Source organism: Martes martes (genome assembly GCF_963455335.1).
Source record: "Martes martes genome assembly, chromosome: 8".
Classification (NCBI taxonomy): domain Eukaryota; kingdom Metazoa; phylum Chordata; class Mammalia; order Carnivora; family Mustelidae; genus Martes; species Martes martes.
This window is the reverse complement of record NC_137895.1, coordinates 91,619,889-91,640,935: the sequence shown is the minus strand read 5'-3', so window position 1 is coordinate 91,640,935 and position 21,047 is coordinate 91,619,889. Positions and strand designations below refer to the sequence as shown.

General features: G+C 48.4%; 1 protein-coding gene across 4 annotated transcripts; it reads right to left on the bottom strand.

The window, feature by feature from the left end:
* Positions 1-22: 22 nt before the first annotated feature.
* DGKA (diacylglycerol kinase alpha) lies at positions 23-21,047 on the bottom strand. Of its 4 annotated transcripts, none has more exons than XM_080810851.1 (24): positions 20,731-21,047; positions 15,246-15,390; positions 14,734-14,807; positions 14,276-14,405; positions 13,954-14,028; positions 13,451-13,500; positions 13,013-13,087; positions 12,717-12,836; positions 12,489-12,603; positions 11,544-11,632; positions 11,295-11,414; positions 11,000-11,098; positions 10,705-10,788; positions 10,386-10,459; positions 10,151-10,225; positions 9,654-9,739; positions 9,473-9,562; positions 2,282-2,442; positions 1,969-2,033; positions 1,638-1,728; positions 1,132-1,330; positions 906-1,026; positions 649-709; positions 23-377 (listed from the first exon to the last, which is right to left on the bottom strand). In XM_080810851.1, exons 2-24 carry the CDS (start codon positions 15,307-15,309, stop codon positions 294-296), a joined length of 2,202 nt encoding a protein of 733 aa, XP_080666977.1. In that variant the 5' UTR covers positions 15,310-15,390; positions 20,731-21,047; the 3' UTR covers positions 23-293. The 4 variants fall into 4 exon arrangements, with proteins under 4 accessions (XP_080666977.1, XP_080666976.1, XP_080666979.1 ...); XM_080810850.1 differs by having other exon boundaries at positions 20,739-20,926; XM_080810853.1 differs by lacking the exon at positions 20,731-21,047 and adding an exon at positions 19,900-19,959.

Genomic DNA, 21,047 nt, shown 5'->3' with positions numbered 1-21,047 from the left:
ACTTACTTAACAGATAACCCAGTGTGGGAAAAAAAGTCATTTTATTCAGATGGGGCACTTTCACTGTTTGTGTGTGTGTGTGTGTGTGTGTGTGTGTGTGTACACGCACGCGCATGCGTGCACGTGTGCGTGGGGAATGGTAGAGGTGGTGCAAGGATAATAAATACCGTGAGGGTGGAGGAACACTCCCCTGAGCTGGCAGGAGGGCATGGCAGCAATGTACAGAGCCTAGGAGTAGAGTCCAGGAACGAAGAGGTGGGTTCAAGGCTGGCTTGGAGGCTGAGGTGTCCCCCTCAGCATAAGAAGCCAAAGAAATTGGAGGAGCGAGGGGGTGGGCCCACAAGCATGGGCATCTGGTTCTTGTGGGTGATCTTGATCTGGAAGGGAAGGGTCAAGTTCAGAGGCAGGACCTGGTTCCCTTGGGACTGAGAGCAGTAGAGATTTGAGGGTAAATCTGTGGGGTGAAGGGGACTTACCAGGGTTCTAGAGAGGCCATGGCAGGAAGGCCAGGGGCTAAGAAACCGTGATTTGGGAAGAAAGATGCACAGGGGAACTTGAGATGGGATGGAGTAAGGAAGCTGTGGAATGCAGGTTTAGGATCCATGAAGCTTGAGGGTTCAGTTTTGGGCAGGCGAAGGCAATACTCACCGTACAGGGTGTCTGCATCCAGGGTTCTCCATCGATTTGCATGGGGAGGGTTTTTGTGGTGCTGTGGGAAGCCAAGGCAGATTGGTAGAGATTTCTTTACCAACTGAATACCAAAACTCTGTTTCTTAGCTTGGTTGAGAGACTCTTTGTTACTGAGGAAGATCTCCTAGTACAGCTCCTCCCTACCATCCCCATGACCCTTCTGCTCTCCTGGCCTTGCTCCTTCCCTCAGAGCCCCTGGCCAGAGTTTTCCTTACTGGAAGGTGATTTCAGAGCACTTGGCCAGCCGATGTCCAGCATTCTTGAGCTTGGTATAAATCTGGCCCATCTCAATTGCACCCTCCAGCCCTACTACTTCCAACCGCTTGTCGCTTAGGTCTGTGGGTGGGAAGTAAGGAGATGGGTTTTGTAGGAGCAGCGTGCCTCCAAAGGAAGCCACACCTTCCCCTTAGTCCTGCCCACTCAGCTCCCAAGGATGCTCACCTGGTACACAGGTTTTCAGGATATCCGGGTCAGTGATGACTTTAGCTGTAGTGCCTAAGGCCTGGTTGATCCCATGGGTATCTCCAGGAGGTCTCTTGGTGTCACCCCAGAGGTTGGAACCGCCATGCATGCTAGGGATGTTCAGCACAGCGATGCCTTCTAGTGACAGGCTGCTCAGATCCAGTGGTTTCCCACAGATCTGAGAAAGAGGAGAGCATAAGTCCTTCCCTCCTGGCATCATCATGGACACCACTCCTCCCTCCACCAGGTGACACACTGGGAAGGCCAGGAATTGGGGGTTTGCAAAGGATGGCAGGAAATAGGGACCGGTGTATTGAAAACCTGGGAGATTGGGATTGGAGAGCTGGGAGGTTGAAGTAATAGGTTTAAGAATAGGGGAAGTTAAAAAAAAAAAAGAATAGGGGAAGTTCCTGAAGGCACCTGTGGAGGGAGAGACTAAGATAAATAAGTGAGAAGCATGTAGGGTTGGGTCTCATCATACCCACCTCGACTGTCAAAGACTCTTCCAGCTTTTTGCATGTTGAGAAGATGGATTCAGAAGTGGCAAATTCAAAGTACCATAGCTTGTTCTTCATTCTGTGTCAGTGCCAATATAAGGCCCAAGAGGGAGGGGACAAGTTACACAGTGCTGGCAGAGGAAGGCTAAGTGACAGGGAAGGACATCAACCTCCTGACTCCGGTCCTTAGGGAAGAGGATGGCTTTGGCTAAGGGGCTTCTCAGAGGTGCCACGGGCCATGTAAGTGCTCTGAGTCAAACTTGGCCACAGCCTGGTCCCTGCCACTGTGTATGTCCACCCCCACCCTCCTTTCCCTCACCTGCTGTTGAACTTCTCAGGATATTTCTCTCGCATGATGTGGAATCGGTGAGCAATAGAGGCATCCTGGGGAGTTCAGGGCATGTAGGATCAGAGGTCTGCCTCCTCTCTCAGCACAGAACACTCTCTTTAACTCCCCCATTAGGTAGCAGTATGTCCCATGTTCTTTTCTTGCAACTCTCACCACTGTACCCCACCCACCATTTCCCTGTGTCACAGCTCCCTTAACCTCTACCTCCTCTTTCTAACCAGCTCTAGCTTCTTGGTGCTTAACCCATATTTCCTCCCTAGCCCCCAAACCCCACTTCACTGACCACACCAATGGAGAAGTAGTTATTGATGATTTGAAAGGGGACTGGGTCACTCTTTTCTTCAGTTTGTTGAGGTATCACCTCCACGGACCATCGATCCATATGTACCACCTTACTCATCTCTAAATCCTTGAGGATCTTCCCCAAATTCTGTCCCTCATATCCTAAGGATGGGGGAGAAGACAGATTAGAACTGAACCAGGGGTCTCAGAGGACCCTTTTCTCAGCTCCCAACCCCATAGATTCCCAGTGATCCTCTGCCCTGATTCTGCAGACCAGACCCTCCTAGCCCCAGCCAGTGAAACAGTAGGGTATGGGACACCTCCGTGTCTCAATTGGTTAAGCGTCTGCCGTTGGCTGAGGTCATGATCCCAGGTCCTGGGATCTAGTGCCACATCAGGCTCCTTGCTCAGTGGGGAGCCTGGAGCTCCCGCTGCTTGTGCTCTCTCTCTCTCTCTATCTGATGAATGAACAAAGTCTTTAAAAAAGAAAGTCTTTAAAAAAAGAAAGGGCAGGGTGCTTTGTCCTAACTCCCATAGCTCTCTCTCTCTCTTTTTAAGTGTAAGCGCTATGTCCAACGTGGAGTTTAAACTCACAAGCCTGAAACCAAGAGTTGCATGCTCTATTGACGGAACCCGCCAGGCGCCCCTCCCATGCAGCAATCTTAAGGTCAGCCCCTACGGACCCTTTTCTCCACACTGTCATAGAGAGTCCAAGTTTCCAATGTGTGTATGCATCTAACAGTAAAACCAAACTTCATCTGAAAGATTAGAGATAGGGGCGCCTAGGTGGCTCAGTGGGTTAAGCCTCTGCCTTTGGCCCGGGTCATGATCTCAGGGTCCTGGGATCGAGCCCTGCATCGGGCTCTCTGCTCAGCGGGGAGCCTGCTTCCCCCTCTCTCTCTGCCTGCCTTTCTGCCTACTTGTCATCATTCTCTCTCAAATAAATAAATAAAATTTTAAAAAAAAGGAAGATTAGAGATAACAGCCAGGAAAACATAAAATGCTGAAAAAGATGAGTGATTAATAAGGAGTCTCTCTCCCTTTCTCTCTCTCACACACACTTTCTTTCCCTATTCTACCAGAGAGAAGGCAGCAGGAAGCAGTGGAGTCAAAACACTGTGACACTGGCACAATGAATAGAGTAAAAAGTTCAGTAGTAAGGAACAGAGTGCCTACAAATAGCCTCAAATATACATGGGAATTTAGTATATGATGGCATTTCAAAGACAGATTATTCAATAAAGGGTGCTGGATGTAGAAGTCACTCCTTATACCAAAATAAATTCAAGATGGGCCAAAGAATTTAAATGCAAAAAATGAAGCAGAATTTGGACTAGCAGAAACGTGAGTGCATGTTTTTGAAATCTGTGAGTGGAAAAGGCTGTTCTAGAGCATAATACAAAACTGGGAGCCAAAAAAGGAAAAGACTGATAAATAACAATTTTTAAAAAAGATTTTATTTATTTATTTGTCTCAGAGAGAGAGAGTACAAGCAGGGGGAGTGGCAGACAAAGGGAGAAGCAGGCTCCCCACTGAGCAAGAAGCACCGTGCAGGGCTCAATCCCAGGACTCTGGGATCATGACCTGAGCTGAAGGCAGAGTGACTGAGCCACCCAGGTGTCCCTGGTAAATACAATTATATTAAAATTTAAAACTTCCTGTGGCTCCTGGATGCCCCAGTCCGTTGAGCATCGGACTCTTTGTTTTGGCTAGGGTCATGATCTCAGGGTTGTGGGGTTGAGCCCCACATCAGGTTTCATGCTCAGTGGGGAGTCTGCTTGGGATTCTTTCCTCTCCCCGCCAATGCACATGCACTCATGCAGTCTCTCTCAAATAAATAAATCTTCTTCTAATAAAGATTTTATTTACTTATTTGACACACAGAGAGAGACAGCGAAAGAGGGAACACAAGCAGAGGGAGTGGGAGAGGGAAAAGCAGGCTCCCCACTGAGCAGGGAGCCCCATGCGGGGCTTGATCCCAGGATCCTGGGATTATGACCTGAGCCGAAGGTAGATGCTGAATGACTGAGCCACCCAGGTGCCCCAATAAATAAATAAGTAAATCTTTAGAATTTAAAACTTCTGTATGGTTAAATAAACACACACCTAAAAAAATACAAATTGGAAAAAGTATCTCTAGCACATATAACAGGCTAACTTCACCAACATCTGAAAAATGCTTATAAATCACTAAATCTAGAAAGTCAATAGAAAACGGGCAAATAACACAAATAAGCCAATCACAGAAAAAGAAATACAAATGACCATTATGCAGATTAAAGATGCTCAGTATTGGGGCACTTGGGTGGGTCGGTCATTTAGCATCTGCCTTGGGCTCAGGTCATGATCCCAGGGTCCTAGGATGGAGTCCTGTACAGGCTCCCTGCTCAGTGGGGAGTCTGCTTCTACCCCTCCCTCTAACATCCTCCCTGTTCCTGTTCTCTCTCTTTCTCTCTCAAATAAATAAATAAAATCTTTTTTTTTTAAAGATTTTGTTTATTTATTTGACAGACAGAGATCACAAGTAGGCAGAGAGGCAGGCAGAGAGAGAGGAAGGGAAGCAGGCTCCCTGCGGAGCAGAGAGCCCGATGCGGGGCTCGATCCCAGGACCCTGGGATCATGACCTGAGCTGAAGGCAGAGGCTTTAACCCACTGAGCCACCCAGGTGCCCCAATAAATAAAATCTTTTTAAAAAGATGCTCAATATTACTAACAATTAAAACAAATTTATTTTTTTATTTTTTTAAAGATTTTATTTATTTATTTGACAGATCACAAGTAGGCAGAGAGGCAGGCAGAGAGAGAAGGGAGGAAGCAGGCTCCCTGCTGAGCAGAGAGCCCGATGCGGGGCTCGATCCCAGGACGCTGGGATCATGACCTGAGCCGAAGGCAGAGGCTTTAACCCACTGAGCCACCCAGGCGCCCCAAAACAAATTTAAATGAAAACAATTGGTTAACTTTTTGTTGCCTGTTGTATGGACAAACTATAAAGAGATTGAGAAAACCAAGTGTTAATGTGTTTATGAGTAAACCATCACTCTCATATGCTGTTAGTTGGAGCACAAATTGGTATTCCATTTTTGGAAGGCAGTTTGGCAATTTTTATCACAATGTTATCAAATTTTATCAAAACAAACAGTTTGATGCAGCAATTCCATTTTTAGGAATTTCTCCTACAGGGACGCCTGGGTGGCTCGGCTGGTTAGGAGGTTGCTTTTGGCTCGGGTCACGATCCCAGGGTCCCGGTATCGAGTCCCACTTTGGGCTCCTTGCTCAGTGGGAGCCTGCTTCTCCCTTTGTCTGCCGCTCCCCCTGCTTGTGCACATGTGCGTGCTCCCTCTCTTTCTCTGACAAATAAATAAATAAAATCTTAAAAAATAAGGTATTTCTCCTACAGAAATGGACATACATGTAAATGGACACACATGTACACACATGTACATGTGTGTACAAGGATGTTTGCAGAGGTACTCTCTAAAACAACAAAAAATTGGAAACAGTCTAAACGCCCTTCAGCAGGGGAAGGTTATATAAATTATGGCAAATCCATGCCAAGAAATAATGTACCACTATTGAATTTACAATGTAATCTATATGTACTAACACGGAAAGATCTCCAGGACATTATTCAATGAAAAAAGAAGTCCCAGAACAATCTCTGTAGTATGTTCCCATTTATGTTTGCTTAAAAGTTGTGTGTGTGTGTGTGTGTGTGTGTGTGTGTGTGTGTACATATAAAAACGGGAAAATGAATACAAATAGGACACAGTGGTTATCTTTGGGGAAGGACATGGGATTTGGTAGGGAGTAGGGGGAGGAGATCTATATGTGAACACTTACATATTTTACTTTGTAAAGTCTTTTACAGTGAAAATGTACTGATATATTATTTGTGTAACTTTTACTTGTTTCTTATTTGTAAAACCTTTTAAAAAAGATGTTATTTATTTATTTGACAGAGAGAAAGAGATCACAAGTAGAGAGGCAGGCAGAGAGAGAGGGGGAAGCAGGCTCTCTGTTGAGCAGAGAGCCTGATGCGGGGCTGGATCCCAGGACCCTGAGATCATGACCTAAGCCAAAGGCAGAGGCTTAACCCACTGAGCCACCCAGGCACCCTGGCATTAAGGATTTTTAAGTGGGGAGATTATCCTGGATTATCTGGTCAGGTCCAATATAATCACAGGGGTCCTTATTTATAAGTGAAAGACGAAGGTAAGAAATAAGTGTTATGGAAAGTAATGTGACAATGGCAACAGAGGTTGGAGTGATAATGCTGCAGGTTGGAAGCAGAGCCATGAGACCAGGAATACAGGCAGGTTCTAGAAACTGGAAAGGGCAAGGCAAAGAATTCTCTCCTACAGCCTCTAGAAAAAACACAGCCCTGGGGTGCCTGGGTGGCTCGGTGGGTTAAAGCCTCTGCCTTCAGCTCAGGTCATGATCTCAGGGTCCTGGGATGGAGCCCCGCATCGGGCTCTCTGCTTGGCGGGAAGTCTGCTTCCTCCCCTCCCTCTCTCTGCCTGCTTCTCTGCCTGCTTGTGATCTCTGTCTGTCAAGTAAATAAAACAAAACAAAACAAAACAAAACAAAACAAAAAACCCCATTGCCCTGCTAACACCTTGATTCTAGTACAGTGGGACCTATTTGGGATGTCTGACCTCCAGAACTGTAAGACAATAAATTTGTGTTGTTTTAAGCCACTGTTTATATTGATTTCTAATAGTAACAATAGTACATTAACACAGACATCTTTAATAATGGATTTTCCTCTGTTCAATGGTTAAATAGGGTGTTCAAATCAGATATTGCATCCTTGTCCCTCTTCTCTTCTTTCCCTGAGGTAACCCATTTACTCTCAGGGTGTCAATTATCTCCTAGGAGCAGATGACTCTCAAACATGTATCTTTCTAATACCTATTTGTAACTACTCAGCACACATTTCCATCTGGGTATTCCACTGACATCCCAACTTAACATGTCCAAAATGGAATCGATCTTCCTTAAACTGGTTCTCCTCCCGTATGTTCTATCTTAAGTGGCATCCCATATGCTCAGTCCACAAATCAGAAAATGTCCTAGACTTGTCCTCTCATCCTCCACAACCCATTGGTTACCAAGTGTCATGAACTGCACTGCTGTTGTCTTTGCTTGGGGGTTCAGCATCTTTGGACCAGACTATTGCAATACAGGTAATTTTTTATCCTGTCTCCTTCCTCCAATCCACCCTCCACAGAGCTCCCATTGTGGTACTCCTTTCATCTCTTCTTCTGTAAATCTTATGATTTTTTTCAATATCAACACAAATTTTCAAACACAAATTTAGTGTTGCATTTATATCATTATTTCATGATCTAGGCTGAGTTGGCAGAAACTACTATGACAGTCTCATTTGCAAAATACACAGTAAAGACCCAAAATACATAATTTTAAAGTGTCTAGTATTTTAAGTCAGCACAAAGTTAGATGTTGAAGATTTAAAAACTGGCCAGGGGCACCTGGGTGGCTCAGTCTGTTAAGTGTCTGACTCTTGATTTTGGCTCAGGTCATGATCTTAGGTAATGGGATCGAACCCTGAGAGGGGCTCCTGGGCTCTGGGCTCAGCAGGGAGTCTGCTTCTCTCCCCCTCTCTCTCCCTCTTTCTCTGTCCCTCTTCCTGTCTGCTCTCTCTCTCTCTCTCTCTCAAATAAATAAATCTAAAAAAAAAAACTGGTAAAAAAAATTGGTTCTATGTTTATATACAAGATTTATTTTTTTAAGATTTTATTTATTTATTTGAGAAAGAGAATGAGTGAGAGAGAGAGCACGAGCAGGGCGTAGGGGCAGAGGGAGAGGGAGAAGCAGACTCCCCACTGAGCAGGGAGTCTGACTTGGTGCTCCATCTCAGGACCCTGGGATTATGACCTCAGCCAAAGATAGATGCTTAACCAACTGAACCACCCAGGTGCCCCTAAGATGAGATTTAGATTATAATAGTATGTGCTCAAAGATATTTCTACATTCGGGAGTAATATTTTATATACACAACGTGTTTTTTACATATGTATATATAGAGAACATAACATATATATAAGTATATACAAATAGGCACATATATGCCTATTTTTTCTTTGAGTTACATTTTTCATAAGTTCAAGAGTTCCATATGGTTCAGGGTTTGCACATTCAAATGCCTCAGCGGCTAGAAAGGTGAAGTGAACGAGTGACTAGCAGAGAGCTGAGGAGATCGTGGTGAACTGAAGAATATATGACCCACTTCTTAGAAATAGGCAAGGTTTAAAAAATTTAAAACACTGCAAGGCAAACAATGCAAAACAATACAAATCATTTCTATGGGCTGTCTGCTTTCAATCTCTGTCAGGATAAAGTAAAAAACTCCTCAGCACAGCATTCATGACCCTCTGTAATCTGGACTTGGTTCAACTCAGTCCTTCCTCCCCCGATTCCCCACCTTGTACTGCATGTCCCACTCATAACCAATGACTCACACTCCTTAATGCGTGCACTACCATGCTGTTTGGTGGCTCATTTGGCCTTACACAACTTCTATCTAGAGTGCTTTTCAAATTCCTTAGCAGACCCCTATTCTATAAACTTCTGCAAGATCTCCGAGCTGGACTCTGAGTCCAACAGCCTCAAACAGAGACAACTCAAACTCAACCTGCCCCACCCTGACCTATTTATCTACCAAGACCATCCTTTGAACTCTTTCTATTTGAAGGGAGACCAGAGTATATTTAAGAAACTGTTGCAACTGACTTGGGAAGAAATGATTATAAATGAATGAATGACCCCTGATTAACTCGCTGAGTGGCTGAATGAATCACGGCCAAGCTCCCTGCTAGCTCCAACACTGAACATCTGGTTTAGCTCTTTTACAACCTTTCTTATTCCCACATTGTCCTCCGTATTTCTGGATTCCCTGAGCCCTAAGAATTGGTTGGGAGAAACAGAAAGATATTTTTAGGTATATAGGGAAGAGGACTGTCACCCTGACTCTTCTAGGTTCAGACTGTGGTCTTTGCTTCATCCCAAGCTTTCTTCCTTGGGGACAATCCACTTTGGTAACCACCCATCTGTGTCCCTCTTCTTCTCCAACCCTCTTTTCTATAACAATGCCTAGACACCTTCTCTATGTGCCTTTCCTTTCCTACCCAACTCCCTCCATCTCCCAGGAAAACAATTTCTAACCACTTACCTCCTCCCCATCTTAGGCAACGAGCCAGATCATTTCCAGTGCCCAGGGGCAACACAGCAACGGGAGGCACAACAGGCATGTTGGCTTTGTCTAGGGAAGCAGGTCAGGGGATGGATGAAGGGAGTTAGCTCTAGAAGGCCAGTGCCCCAGTGCCCTTCCCAGAGTCTCTCCCTGTACTGACCTATGGTCTCTAGAATCCAGCCTACTGTGCCATCTCCACCACACACCAAAATCCGGCAACCAGGGACATCCCTGAAGAATCTGAGCCTGAGATAAAAGGGAAGAGAGAAGATGAGGAAGGACAATAGGATTGAATCTACCAACTCCTGGACAGGCAGATTACTTCTTATCTCTCATTCCTTAAGATCCCCTTTCCCTTTGTCAAAAGACTGGTTTCTGTTAAGGTCAGAGAAAAAAATACAATTGGGAAAGTTATAGCCACTCATCAGTGGTTAGAGAGAAACTGGTATCTTCATGTTTTGAGAGTGGAACAAAGATGAACCAGAGAACTAGGGGTATGGGGATACCCAGTGACACTAGTAAAAGCAGCATTCTGGATCCTGCTTTCTTGGGGTCCCCTAGCCCTGTTCTCCCGACATGTGTTCTTTTCTGCTCTCCTCCAACACACACAGGCAGACACATACAAACACTACAATACAGCCCCCAACCTATACTCACCCTGGTTCAGGACCGTCCTTTAGGAGATTGAATACCTGTCGAGGATTGAGTAGATATTGGAATTTCCAAAGCACCCTGTATGAGGGAAAAAGGAGAGTTTATGGTAAGGGATGGACAGTCTGTACTCCACCCTCTTGATGTCTTTCTCAAGGTATGCCTCCTCCATACACACAGATTCCCAACCTCTATGGGTCCTCCTTCTCCATCTTAGAAGACCCAGTATGTCTCTTCTCACCTCTCCCCCTGCTTCCCGCCACTCTTAGGGTTGACAAAGACCAGAAGTGGGTGGGTGTTAGAAACAGGGTCAATCTGCATTTGGGAAAAAAACAAAAAACAAAAAACAAACAAACAAAAAAAAAAACACAAAAAAACAAGGATAAAGAAAACAGGATTTTCTCAGAGTTAAGATGGGCCCCAGAGACAGTGGCAGAAGGCTGGCCTGTCCCCAGAGATGCTTGTGAGGCTTGTAGAGAACAAGTGCTATTCTCCACCTTTCCCACTTCATTCCCTCCTATGAGGGCTCCAGCCAAGAAAAACCCACCCCCTTCATGTACCCGCAGAGCCTCAAAGGTGCTCAAATGTAAGTCATCCATGGTCTTCTGGCTTGTTTTGCTAGTTTTACGCTCCTGTCCAGAGGCCTAGAAAGGGAGGGAAGCAAAGGGGAAGAAAATTGGGTTGTATGTGAATCCCTAAACAGATCAGGGTCTCACTCGAATCCTAAAAGTATAGGCTCTCTGCTATAAAGGGCACGGCACGTGTATGCATGTGTGTGTGTGTATGTGTGTAAGTGTGTTTAAATCAGGGATGCACTCCTCCTGTCCCCTCCTAGCCACTGCCCAAAGGTCTCACCAGGACACTGGGATAGATGGAAGATGGAGGCAGGATGTGATCCCGGAGCAGACCACAGTCACACTCATGACCCATAGCTTGCAGGCAGTCATCATGAATCTGAAAGACAAGGTGGGCATACAGACATCATGGAGGGAACCTGTCACCTCTCAACTCTGAGGGTCTGGTACTGGAAAGAGAGTCCTTGGGAGCAAGGGCAACTGTGGCTATGAGGGAGCTGCTGTCAGGGAGACCAGCGCAGAGGGTAGATTAGGGAGGAGCCCCAAGGCAGAGGCTGGATAGCTCCCAAACTGACCTCTAGGTGGCACCACACACAATGCAGTCCAACCAGACTGTGGTAAATGCGGATCTTCTTCTGACAGCGGTCACATCTGCCAGACTCACAGCCTCCTCTCACCCACACGTGTGACTGGACCTTGGGGAGAAAGGCAATCCCTTGACTGAGAGGGTCCGAGAAGGGACTAGGGGAAGGGCTGAGGGCAGCAACTGGCTAAGGGCAGGGCCAGGATGCCGCTGGTATTGGGGTGGGCATGGGATCACTCACACCAATGTCCTTCCGAGACTTGGCATAGGTGCTGACTTCACAAGGCAAGGCCTTCATGGCACACTGGTCATGAACGACGTACTTACAGACTGGGCGAGAAGGAAAAGGGTCAGAGCCTTTCTGACCCTTTCTCCCCCATCTCCTCCTTACCTGGGTGTAAGGCAGGATTATTCACTTAAACAAGACATATAAGCCCTTGCTGTGAGATCGTGGGGGCTCACCTCCAAGACCTGTGCCTTTTGCTCACTCTTCCCCTTGAAAGAGCAATGGCTACCCCATGCCTACTCCCACCCCTTCTAAATGTATTTTTTTTTAAGATTTTATTTATTTATTTGACAGACAGAGATCACAAGTAGGCAGAGAGGCAGACAGAGAGAGAGGGGGAAGCAGGCTTCCTGCTGAGCAGAGAGCCCGATGTGGGGCTCGATCCCAGGACCCTGGGATCATGACCTGAGCCGAAGGCAGAGGCTTTAACCCACTGAGCCACCCAGGCGCCCCATACTCCCCCTCCTTCTAAATGCCAGGAACTCATCTGGAAGATGCAAGGGAGGCCTAGATTTAACAACAGCAATAACAATAATAATAGCAGCTAATTTTTATTGCAGACTTAACAGTATGGACATGCCCCATGTGAAGTACTTTCCTTGCATCCACTTATTCAATGCTCACAGTTATCTCATTTTCAGTCAAGGAAACCTCATTTTAAATTGAGGCTTAAAGATGTTCTGTGGCTATGCTGTACACCTGAAACTAATGTAACATTACGTGTCAACTGTATTTCAAGAAAGAAAGGAAGGAAGAGAAAATTGTGTGGCTTTCCCACTTAACTAGCCAATGGCAGAGCCCAGGACTCGAACCCAGATTTCTTGAAGGTCAAAGCAGCATGCTCCTACAGGTAGCTGGGCTGTCCCTCTGCCCCCACACCCCCCCAGCTCCATCACTCACGGTTACAGCTCAGCCCCTGTTTGCCAAGACCAATGCTTGACTCGCACAGGTTGCAGTAGACTGGTCGGGGGAACCTCTTAGGTCTCCACAGGTGCTGTCCATTGTCCTTCAGCGTCTGGGAGGACAAAGTAGATGCTAGGGAGAGCCTGAGCCCTTAGAGCGCCAGCCCTTGGCACACACAACCCAAGGCAGCTATCTTACCCGTCTCCACAAGTCTCTCCTACTCACCATCTCCAGCCCCAGCAGCACTAGCAATGGCACGGTGGTGGCCCCTGCCCGGAGCCACTCAGCCAGGGAGACAGAGCCGCTGCCATCATAGTCGATCTCCTTCATCATCTCCTGAAGAATCTGAGCCGGGAATGGAGGGGACTTTTGGTGTGGTCTGACACCTCTGCCCCCTAGGACAACCAGCCCAGCCATCCTCACCAAGGGAACCCGGCCGCCTATCAGAAATGGCATAGGGTAGATGCAGGATTCACCAGAGAGAAGGCACAAGGAGGGACATGAAGGAAAAACTGCCTTACCGGCCTCAGCTCAGACACATCCCAATCCAGGTATTCAGCCACTCGCATCATCTGTATGATGATTCTGTCCACTTCCTGGGGGCCAAGAGGTAAGAGCCACAGCCATATCCCACCTCACTACCACCATTCAAACTCTTCTCTAGAAATCAGGGTTCCTGGGTTCCACCCCAAGAGCCACCTCTCATTCTCAGGTATCTCTGCCAAGTAAATGAGTGTCTATGTGTGTTGGTATGTTTGCAAGGCAGCCCCCAATTCATGTCTCTAGCCTCCTCGTTAAGGAGCCAAGATCTGGGGACCCACTCCCAAATTTAGTCCTGGAGGACTTGGCTTCTCCCTCTAGCTTCCTCTGCTTCTTAAGATCCTGGAAGAGTTGGGACAGGAGGGCACAGACAAATGGACACATACTCCCTTGGCCAGCATATAGGTCCCCCAACTCACTGAGCTGTCCAGGATCCCATTTCTGTCCGTGTCGTACAGCTTGAAGGTGACTGTGGGGTGTTTTAGGGGGGCCAGGGTCAGTTTGTGAGGAATACCCCCCAAATTCATAACAGAATACAGGGGAAATAAAGAAGTGGGAGACATCTTTTAGATGAAGAGCCCAGAGCCTGGCACTGGGACTGAGAGAGGAGACAAAAGGGGAGGGGAAACAGGCCTGGATTCAACCCTTGGTGAATCTAATAGGGGAGACAGAACACACCTCCCACAACCCCAGAAAACCCCAGGCCACCCACATAAAAACATACAGGACATGGGAACTGGCATGGCATTAGGGATTAGAAGTCTAGGGAAACAGAGGAAATGAGCCCATTCTCTGGCCCCACCTTTGTCTGGCCCTGTCAGCTTTTAGGAGTCCTGAAAAAATGAGGGAAGGAAGGCTGGGAAATACCCCCTCCCCTCTACTCTCCTTTCTTTCCTTCTCCCAGTCCAGGATGGCAACTCACATTCTAGCTTGTCTTCTGGCCGGCCACCCTCCAGAAGGGAAAAGTAGCAGGAGACATCACTGAGATACACCACATCTGGTTACAGAAAGGACAGTAGGTCTGAGGTTAGGGGTCTCTCCACTCTGGCTCTTCCCTTTTCCTTTGTCCCAACTCTTCCCCTTAACTTTCCTCCCTCTACCTCCTAGACCAGAATGGCCATCCTTCACCTCTCTTCCCCAACCCTGCCTCCAATATGTAATTCAATTCAACTCTCACCCCAAAACCCATACTACTTTGATTTTTCTTCCGGAAGTCCAGCCCAGTCCCACCTTCATGACCATACCATTTTTCACAGTGTCTTCTAAGTGACCCATCTTGAAGGACTGAAACAGTGCCAGGCTTAGGTGATTGGGAACGTTATCTGCTTCCAGATAGATTTTCAAAAATTGCTGGAATCCCTCGTACCCAATGGCCTATGATGAGAGCAAGCATTACCCTAGGGAGTGTGCAGGATGGGAGGCAGGGACTGAAGAACTAGGAGTAGCAAGGACAGAGACAAGTGTAGGGCTAAGAAGCATCCAAGGCAGACTACGGTTTCTTCTCAAGGCTGAGTCCTCAATTAGAATCTCTTGCTTTCTCCTATAGCAATAGCTGTGGTAACAATGGACACTGGGGTATCTAGAGGGAGAACAGAAAGGGGAGGGCCCAGAATAATCCCTGGAAGTTGGGGATCCCAGTGGAGTAGCAAAATCAAAGGTGGGAGGAGTTGGGCAAGGAGAGGATTTCCCAGTTGCCACTCACATCTCCTTGGAGATATTCAGCCATGTCACCATCCTCAAAGAGCTTTAGGACATCGCTGACCTTGTTGGTGGAGTCTGGGGTATGAAGAGGATGAGGGAAGAGCATTAGTCTGGTTTGGCTCTCCCTGCCCTCTGACGGAGTCCCACCCAGACATGCAACAAGAAAAAAGATTCTAGTCAAATGAAGAAAGAAGAAATTCCAGGAAGAAACACAGAAATGCAGAGAGAAATATCGAAAGACTAACATTTCAAATGCTCCAGAGTGGTACCTCTGTTTACATCTCTTCTCTGAGACTTGGAGCAGGCATTCGAGATTCAGAGAAGGTGGGTGGAAAGCTGAGACCACAGACATCGCCCCATCTCCCTCTCCTCTGTTTCCCAGCCATATTCCCTGGCATTATGTCAGGAGCCAATTGGCTTAAGACCACTGGGGAAACTAGGGGAAGGGGGATGAGGAGCAGGGATTGTCTGGGATAATTTTTCCCAAACTTCAGGACAGAGAGGAAGACTCACATTCCATGTACTTCTGCAGCTGGGCAAAATCATTGGGGCTGATTAGGCCCTTCTCCTTGGCCATCTTTCTTTTTTTCTTAAGGAAGACCAAAAAGGCAGCTTGGTAGTACTTCCGGCGTCTGAACCTGCGCTTCCGAGTGTAGGTCTGGAGGGAGATGGGCAGAGTATGTGGCAGGAAGAGCCATCTGTCTGCCTGACTTTGCTTCTGTCTGCTCCATTAATTCTCCACTCCCACTATTATTTCTGTTCTTTCCTTGTCTCTGAGTCCCTCCCAAGTCACTTCCTTTCCCCTTGTACCTCTCCCCTATGTCTGTCTCTCCCTAACCGAGTCTGTCCTCTGTGTCTGTTTCTCTGACTCATCTCTGACTCTCTCCCCTCCATTTCTGGATCCTTCTCCATCTCTCTGATTTCTCCCCGAATCTATCTTGATTCATTTCTGACTCTCCCCATTCCCCTCTCTTCACCTCCCCCCCACCTGGCTTTACCAGTTTTTGTGGGTGTGTCCCTCCCCCGTTTCTACCTTTTCTCCTGCCACCCTCAGTCTCTGCGATCTCTCCCCTCTCAGATCCCGCAGTCCTGGTCCTTCGGCCCTTCGGGTGGTTCTCACTGCTTCTGTGGCACGCCTCCCCGGCCACGATCCCATCTTGCTCCGCCTCCAGCCTCGGTCCCCTGCCCCGTTCAGCCACCCACTTCCCGAACCACCCACGCCCCTCAACGACCTCTAGCGCGCTTCTGACGCGCGACACAGAACCAGCTCCGGCCAGGTCCCTGGCCCCGGCCCCGCCTCGCCAGCGCCCTTCAGAGCTCCACTGGGGAAGGGCGGGGACCCAGGCGCGCGAGATTGGGAGGAGGTAGGGGAAGAAGGCTCTGAGCATCTGCCTTGCTTCCCACTAGTAGGAGGGAATCTCGGGAATCTCGGACGCGGGGTTTTCCTTGCACCCTGCTAGGTTAGCAGTGTTCAAGGAGTCCTAACTTGCAGCTAGGGGACCCAGGGAGCAAGGAGGAGCCATCACGTGGATCACGGTGCCCAATGGCCCTGGGGCCAAGTCTCAGAGGTCAACTCGACTGGAAGATTCAATAACAGCAATAGCAGTAATATCTCACACTGGCGTAGTACAGCAGTGTTTAGGAGTCCCCCAAAACTATTAGTCATTTCTGGGTTCTGTTCTTAGCTCTGATACCGCTGTGTGACTGGGACACATGACATCTGTAAAATGGGAAGAATGATACCTATCTGCCACAGCTGTGAAGATTAAGGCAAATAACGGTACAAAAAGTACCCAGTATGACACCTGCATATAGAAGGCCTACAAGAAATGGTACTTATTATCGTAGTAATAATTACAATTAGATCTTCCGAGATAAGAAATTCCTGGTAGAGCCATTCTTCACAGGAAGAAACTGGAGTTTGAAGAGGTTGGGACTTCCCACGGCAGGTGATAAGTGGGAGTCAAAGCTCTACCCCAAGAACCATGTCATGGGGCCCCTGCCTGTCTCTGTCCTCCTCTTGTTCCACTCTCCCCTCCACACACTGCCTTCTGATCTCACTGCCCTCCTTTCTGTTCCTCAAGCCAAGTTCTCCCCTGCTTAGGGCCATGAGACTTACTGTTTTCTCTGCCTAGAACACCCTTCCCCACTCTTGGCAGAGCTGCTTTCTTGCCTCAGTTGAAGTGTCAGCTCCTTCAAGAGACCTTCCCTGATCCTTCCCTCCCAAAGCACCCCCCTCCATCTTTTGCACAGCAGCCTCCGTTTCCTTCATAGAACTTATCGCGAGTGGAAATTACCTTGCTAATTTATTTGTTTCTTTTTTTACTGTTTGTCTTCTCCTACGAAAAGCTAAGTTCCACAAGGGCAGGAATTGTCAGTATTGTTCCCACTATATCCCCAATTCCTAATACCCGCACCCAGCGTGGTACAGGTGCTCCATATTGTTTGTACAAATCATTGTGCAAAGTTAGGGAGCCATAGGTTCAAAAATATTAGTCCGAATATGCTTAAATGGGATGCCAGAGTATCCATCCTGACAGGAAGAGGAAATAATTTGTAACACATATAGGAGGTGCTAAATAGATATTTGTTGAATGAATGAATTTTGCTAAAAGGCACTTACTGTGGCATTCCATCCGGGGCTTCTGCCTCTCTTTTGCCCATTTATTTAGGGTTTGTTGGGTAAGGCTCAAGGAGGCAGTTAGGGCCTACGAGAATTTCCTTTCTGATGGTGCAAGAATCTTCTTTGCAGCCTCTGCACTTGGGACATCACTGCTGTCCACATCTATGTAGTATACCATTCCTCCTCTGCGGACTCTCTGGGAACACTAAAAAGGGGATCCTGGGACACTGATATTCTGGAGAAAGGACTCCACCCATCTGGCTCTTTTCAATGACTATAATCCAACTTCTACTGCCAACAGATCTAATGAATACATAATAGTCTTAGGGCTAATTGGGCCTCTATGGCTTAATTAGCCTCTCTGATTACCCCTGGGGATTCTTAGATGGCTCCAAGATTCTAGGAAATGAAATCTGAGAGAGAAAGTGACAAGGAGAGAGCAAAGGAGGGATGATGAACAGGAGAGAAGACACATCTCTCTTTTCACAACAACCCCTCCCAGTGCCCCCAGATCTTGCATGTAATTTATAGTAGAGTTTAAGGGAATGGACTTTTGAACTAGACAGGCGTGGATTAGAATCCTGGCTCTTGGGTGAGTTATTTCATCTTCCTGAACCTGTTTCCTCATTGGTAAAATGGGTACCTGGAGAAATCAGTCACAGCATGGATATTAAGTAAGATAATACATGCAATAAACTTAGCTATTGTAAGGCACAGAGGAAGCAGTTGTATGGCACAAAGGAAGAATTCAGTAAATGTTAGCTCTTACTGTTATTGTTGTTGTTATACACAGGTGGAACATGGAGAAACACATCTGGACATTAGGAAAAATGGTGCCAGGAAGTCATCAGTTCTAGGGGCTCCTAAGAGCAAGGAAGCCCAGTCATACCCTTGCCCTGTTTTGTCATCTCAGGCATAGACATGGAGTATTGAGATACTGCACTCTGCCTTTGGGAGGGTGAGGAAGTGGCTAGAAGCTAGACTGTCAAGGTCCAAGGACACCTCTGGGCTGGGACCTCAGACAAAGGGCTCCTGGTATCTTTTCAGTTGTCCTCCTGACTTGTCTCACCAAAAGTTTTGCTGCCCGTGTTGCTGAAAGGCATATAAACTGTTAGGATCCTGGACCCTAACAAACCGTAACAAGTCTAATTTTGTCCTCCCTGCTCCATCCCAGCCCTGAGGCTATAACCTGGGCTAGTCCAGGCGAATGCCAGGGTTGGGAGGGTGAGGTCTGCTACCCGCCTGCCAGCTACCTGTGACTCACCCTTCCTTTCCCTCCTCTGGCTTCCCTGACCACCCCCACCAACCTGACGTGAGAAAGTAAGAAGCTGACTTGGAGGCAGAGACTCCTGGAACATCCTCAGAGTTGGGAGGTACCAACTTTCACACTTTTCAGAGGAGGAAACTGAGGCCCAGATGCAAAGCCACAATCTCAGGGTCATACCCAGATTCCAGACATCCTGTCCTTTGTCCATTCCATTAAATTGTAGCGCCTCTACTTTCTAGATCTTACTTTAAACAGTAAATACCAAAATTGCTCATAACCAAGAGATAAATATGATTTCCAAGGCCAGTGCGAACATTTAAAGTTTCCTTTTTCACTTCAATATTTGTCACTCCCATTCCAAATCATATAAATTCATCATTACTCAAGAATCAGCTATGCCCCCAGAACATTCAGGCTGACCCAGCAAGAAACCCAAGAGGCAGGTCCAGGCCTGATTACCTGGACTTCTGAATCGCTTAACCACACCAAGGGCTGCATCCTCCTCCTCTTTCCCAGGACGGGGGGGGGGGTGTCCCTCTATTCTTTCCTGCCCATCCCTGTTACTCGTCAGTGGCCCTGGCAAGGGAATCATTAGCCGTGAAGTCTCAAAATTCATTAAGCCTCCACAAACACTGCAGATGGTAATGTTGCCTGATTAAGGGTGTGTGTGTGTGTGCGTGTGTGTGAGAGAGAGAGAGAGAGAGAGAGAGTGTAGTACAGGAGGAAGTTACGATGTTGGCATGGTTGGGGGATGTGGGCTCATAGTAATGAGGCTGAAGAGATGCCCAGTAGTAGTCACATTTCTTCCTCAGTAAAGCTCACTTCCCCCATTTAGAGGTGAAAAGTGGGATTCAGACCCAGATAGTTTCAGAAACTTCCCGGTGACAGGTGTGGAAAGGGTAGGGGTGGGAAGTTGGGCACCAGGAGGCCAAAGAAGAACTCCTGTGCACCCCTGCAGCGCTGTGGAGGTTCCAAAACGGACTTCGCTTGACTCGGGCCCCTAGGAGCCAAGCTTCACCATCCTTCCGAGTGACAGGGGGGATGGAGGGGAAGGTCTGGGGGAGACGCTGCCTACGGAGCTCTGGCCCAGCTCTCCAGCTGCCCCCCGCGTCCTGGCGCAAACCCTTCTAGCTACCCACTCCAGCTGTGGGGCTTCCTCCTTCTCCGCCCAGCAGCCCTACCCCAGCCCGGCGGCGGCCCCTCCCGTGGCCCCCGCCCCCTCCGGCTCCGGGGGGTGGGGAGGGTGGGAGGCTCGAGGGGGCTTGCGGGGTCTCTACCTTGCCTGCGGAGGGCGCGCGGTGGGAGCTGAAGCGCCGGCGCGGGAGCTGGAGCCCGAGCGGGGCTGGAGGGGACGGACCAGGCAGGCGCGGCCGCCGCGAGGCCGCCCAGTTCCTGACGACACAGCTGCCCGCCCCCCGCCCCGGCCTGGCCGCCCGCGCCCAGTGTCCGCGCCCCCGACTCCGGGAACTCTGATCTGGAGAAGCCCCTGTTTCCAGTTCACCAAGCTTGAGCCCCCCCCCCCCCCCAATATCTCCAGAGCTCTGGCCTCTGCCTCTTTCTCCACATCCTGCGCTTCTCATCTTCTTCCCGCCTCGGGACAGCTCGGTTTCTATCCATCTTCCAGTCTTTCTAATCAACCCATAGCCTCTCCCCTCATGCCAGCCCCGGGAGGTTATGATAGAGGGCAGGGCCGCTGATGGCACAGCTTGGCAGGGGCCCACCCAGGCAACGTCTGACCCTCTCCTAATTGCCGCCATCCAGGGATTTCCCTCCCCAACTCCTTTCCATCCACCACTGACAGAATTCATACTCAGAAGATTCCACAGCTGCAAGCCCAGAGTCCCAGACACTGCATCGTGAGATACAAATGCCTCCCTCCTCCCATGGGCTCCGCAGTGTTTAACACTGTTTGAGGCCCACCTTTGCCTCTAGGTTTTTCACCCCTCTAAAACCCAAACCCCAAAGGGCTCAGACTTGTTTTCCCCAATATAAGTACACCTCCTTCTCTCAAGACTCAGGGCCTTCCCTTAATTCTCGGGTTGTTCAGGTGCGAGGAGCACTCAGGTCGGTGTCCACTCTTTCTCCATGCTCTAACCCTCCCACTTTACCTGCTGACCTTGGCAGGTGCTGTAAAAGGCCCCTGCCAGAAGTAGGGGTGAGAGAAGATCCTTTCAGCTCCTCCTGTCTGGAATCTGTTTTGAAGTTGTTAAGGCTCTTGGGCCAGCATGGATGATGGCGGGACTGACGGTGAGTACAACGGAGATAGACAAAGGCCTAGGACCTCCTGGTAGGAACTGGGGACCCAGGCATCCTCCTCCCTGGCCCCGCCCCAACCCAGGCTAACCCCCTCCTACCCGTCCTTGAACTAGGGCACAGTAACAGGGCTTGAGTTCCTGGAATCTTCCCTCTTACACCTGGTGGTAGA

Excerpts from the sequence above, each read along its gene's own strand:
- DGKA (XM_080810851.1), bottom strand. The coding sequence starts at position 15,309 with ATGGCCAAGGAGAAGGGCCTAATCAGCCCCAATGATTTTGCCCAGCTG. Across the intron at positions 10,460-10,704 it reads GCACCTTTGAGGCTCTGCGG|ATTGACCCTGTTTCTAACAC; the intron begins GTACATGAAGGG and ends TCCCAAATGCAG. Across the intron at positions 9,740-10,150 it reads AAGGACGGTCCTGAACCAGG|GCTCAGATTCTTCAGGGATG; the intron begins GTGAGTATAGGT and ends CTTTTATCTCAG.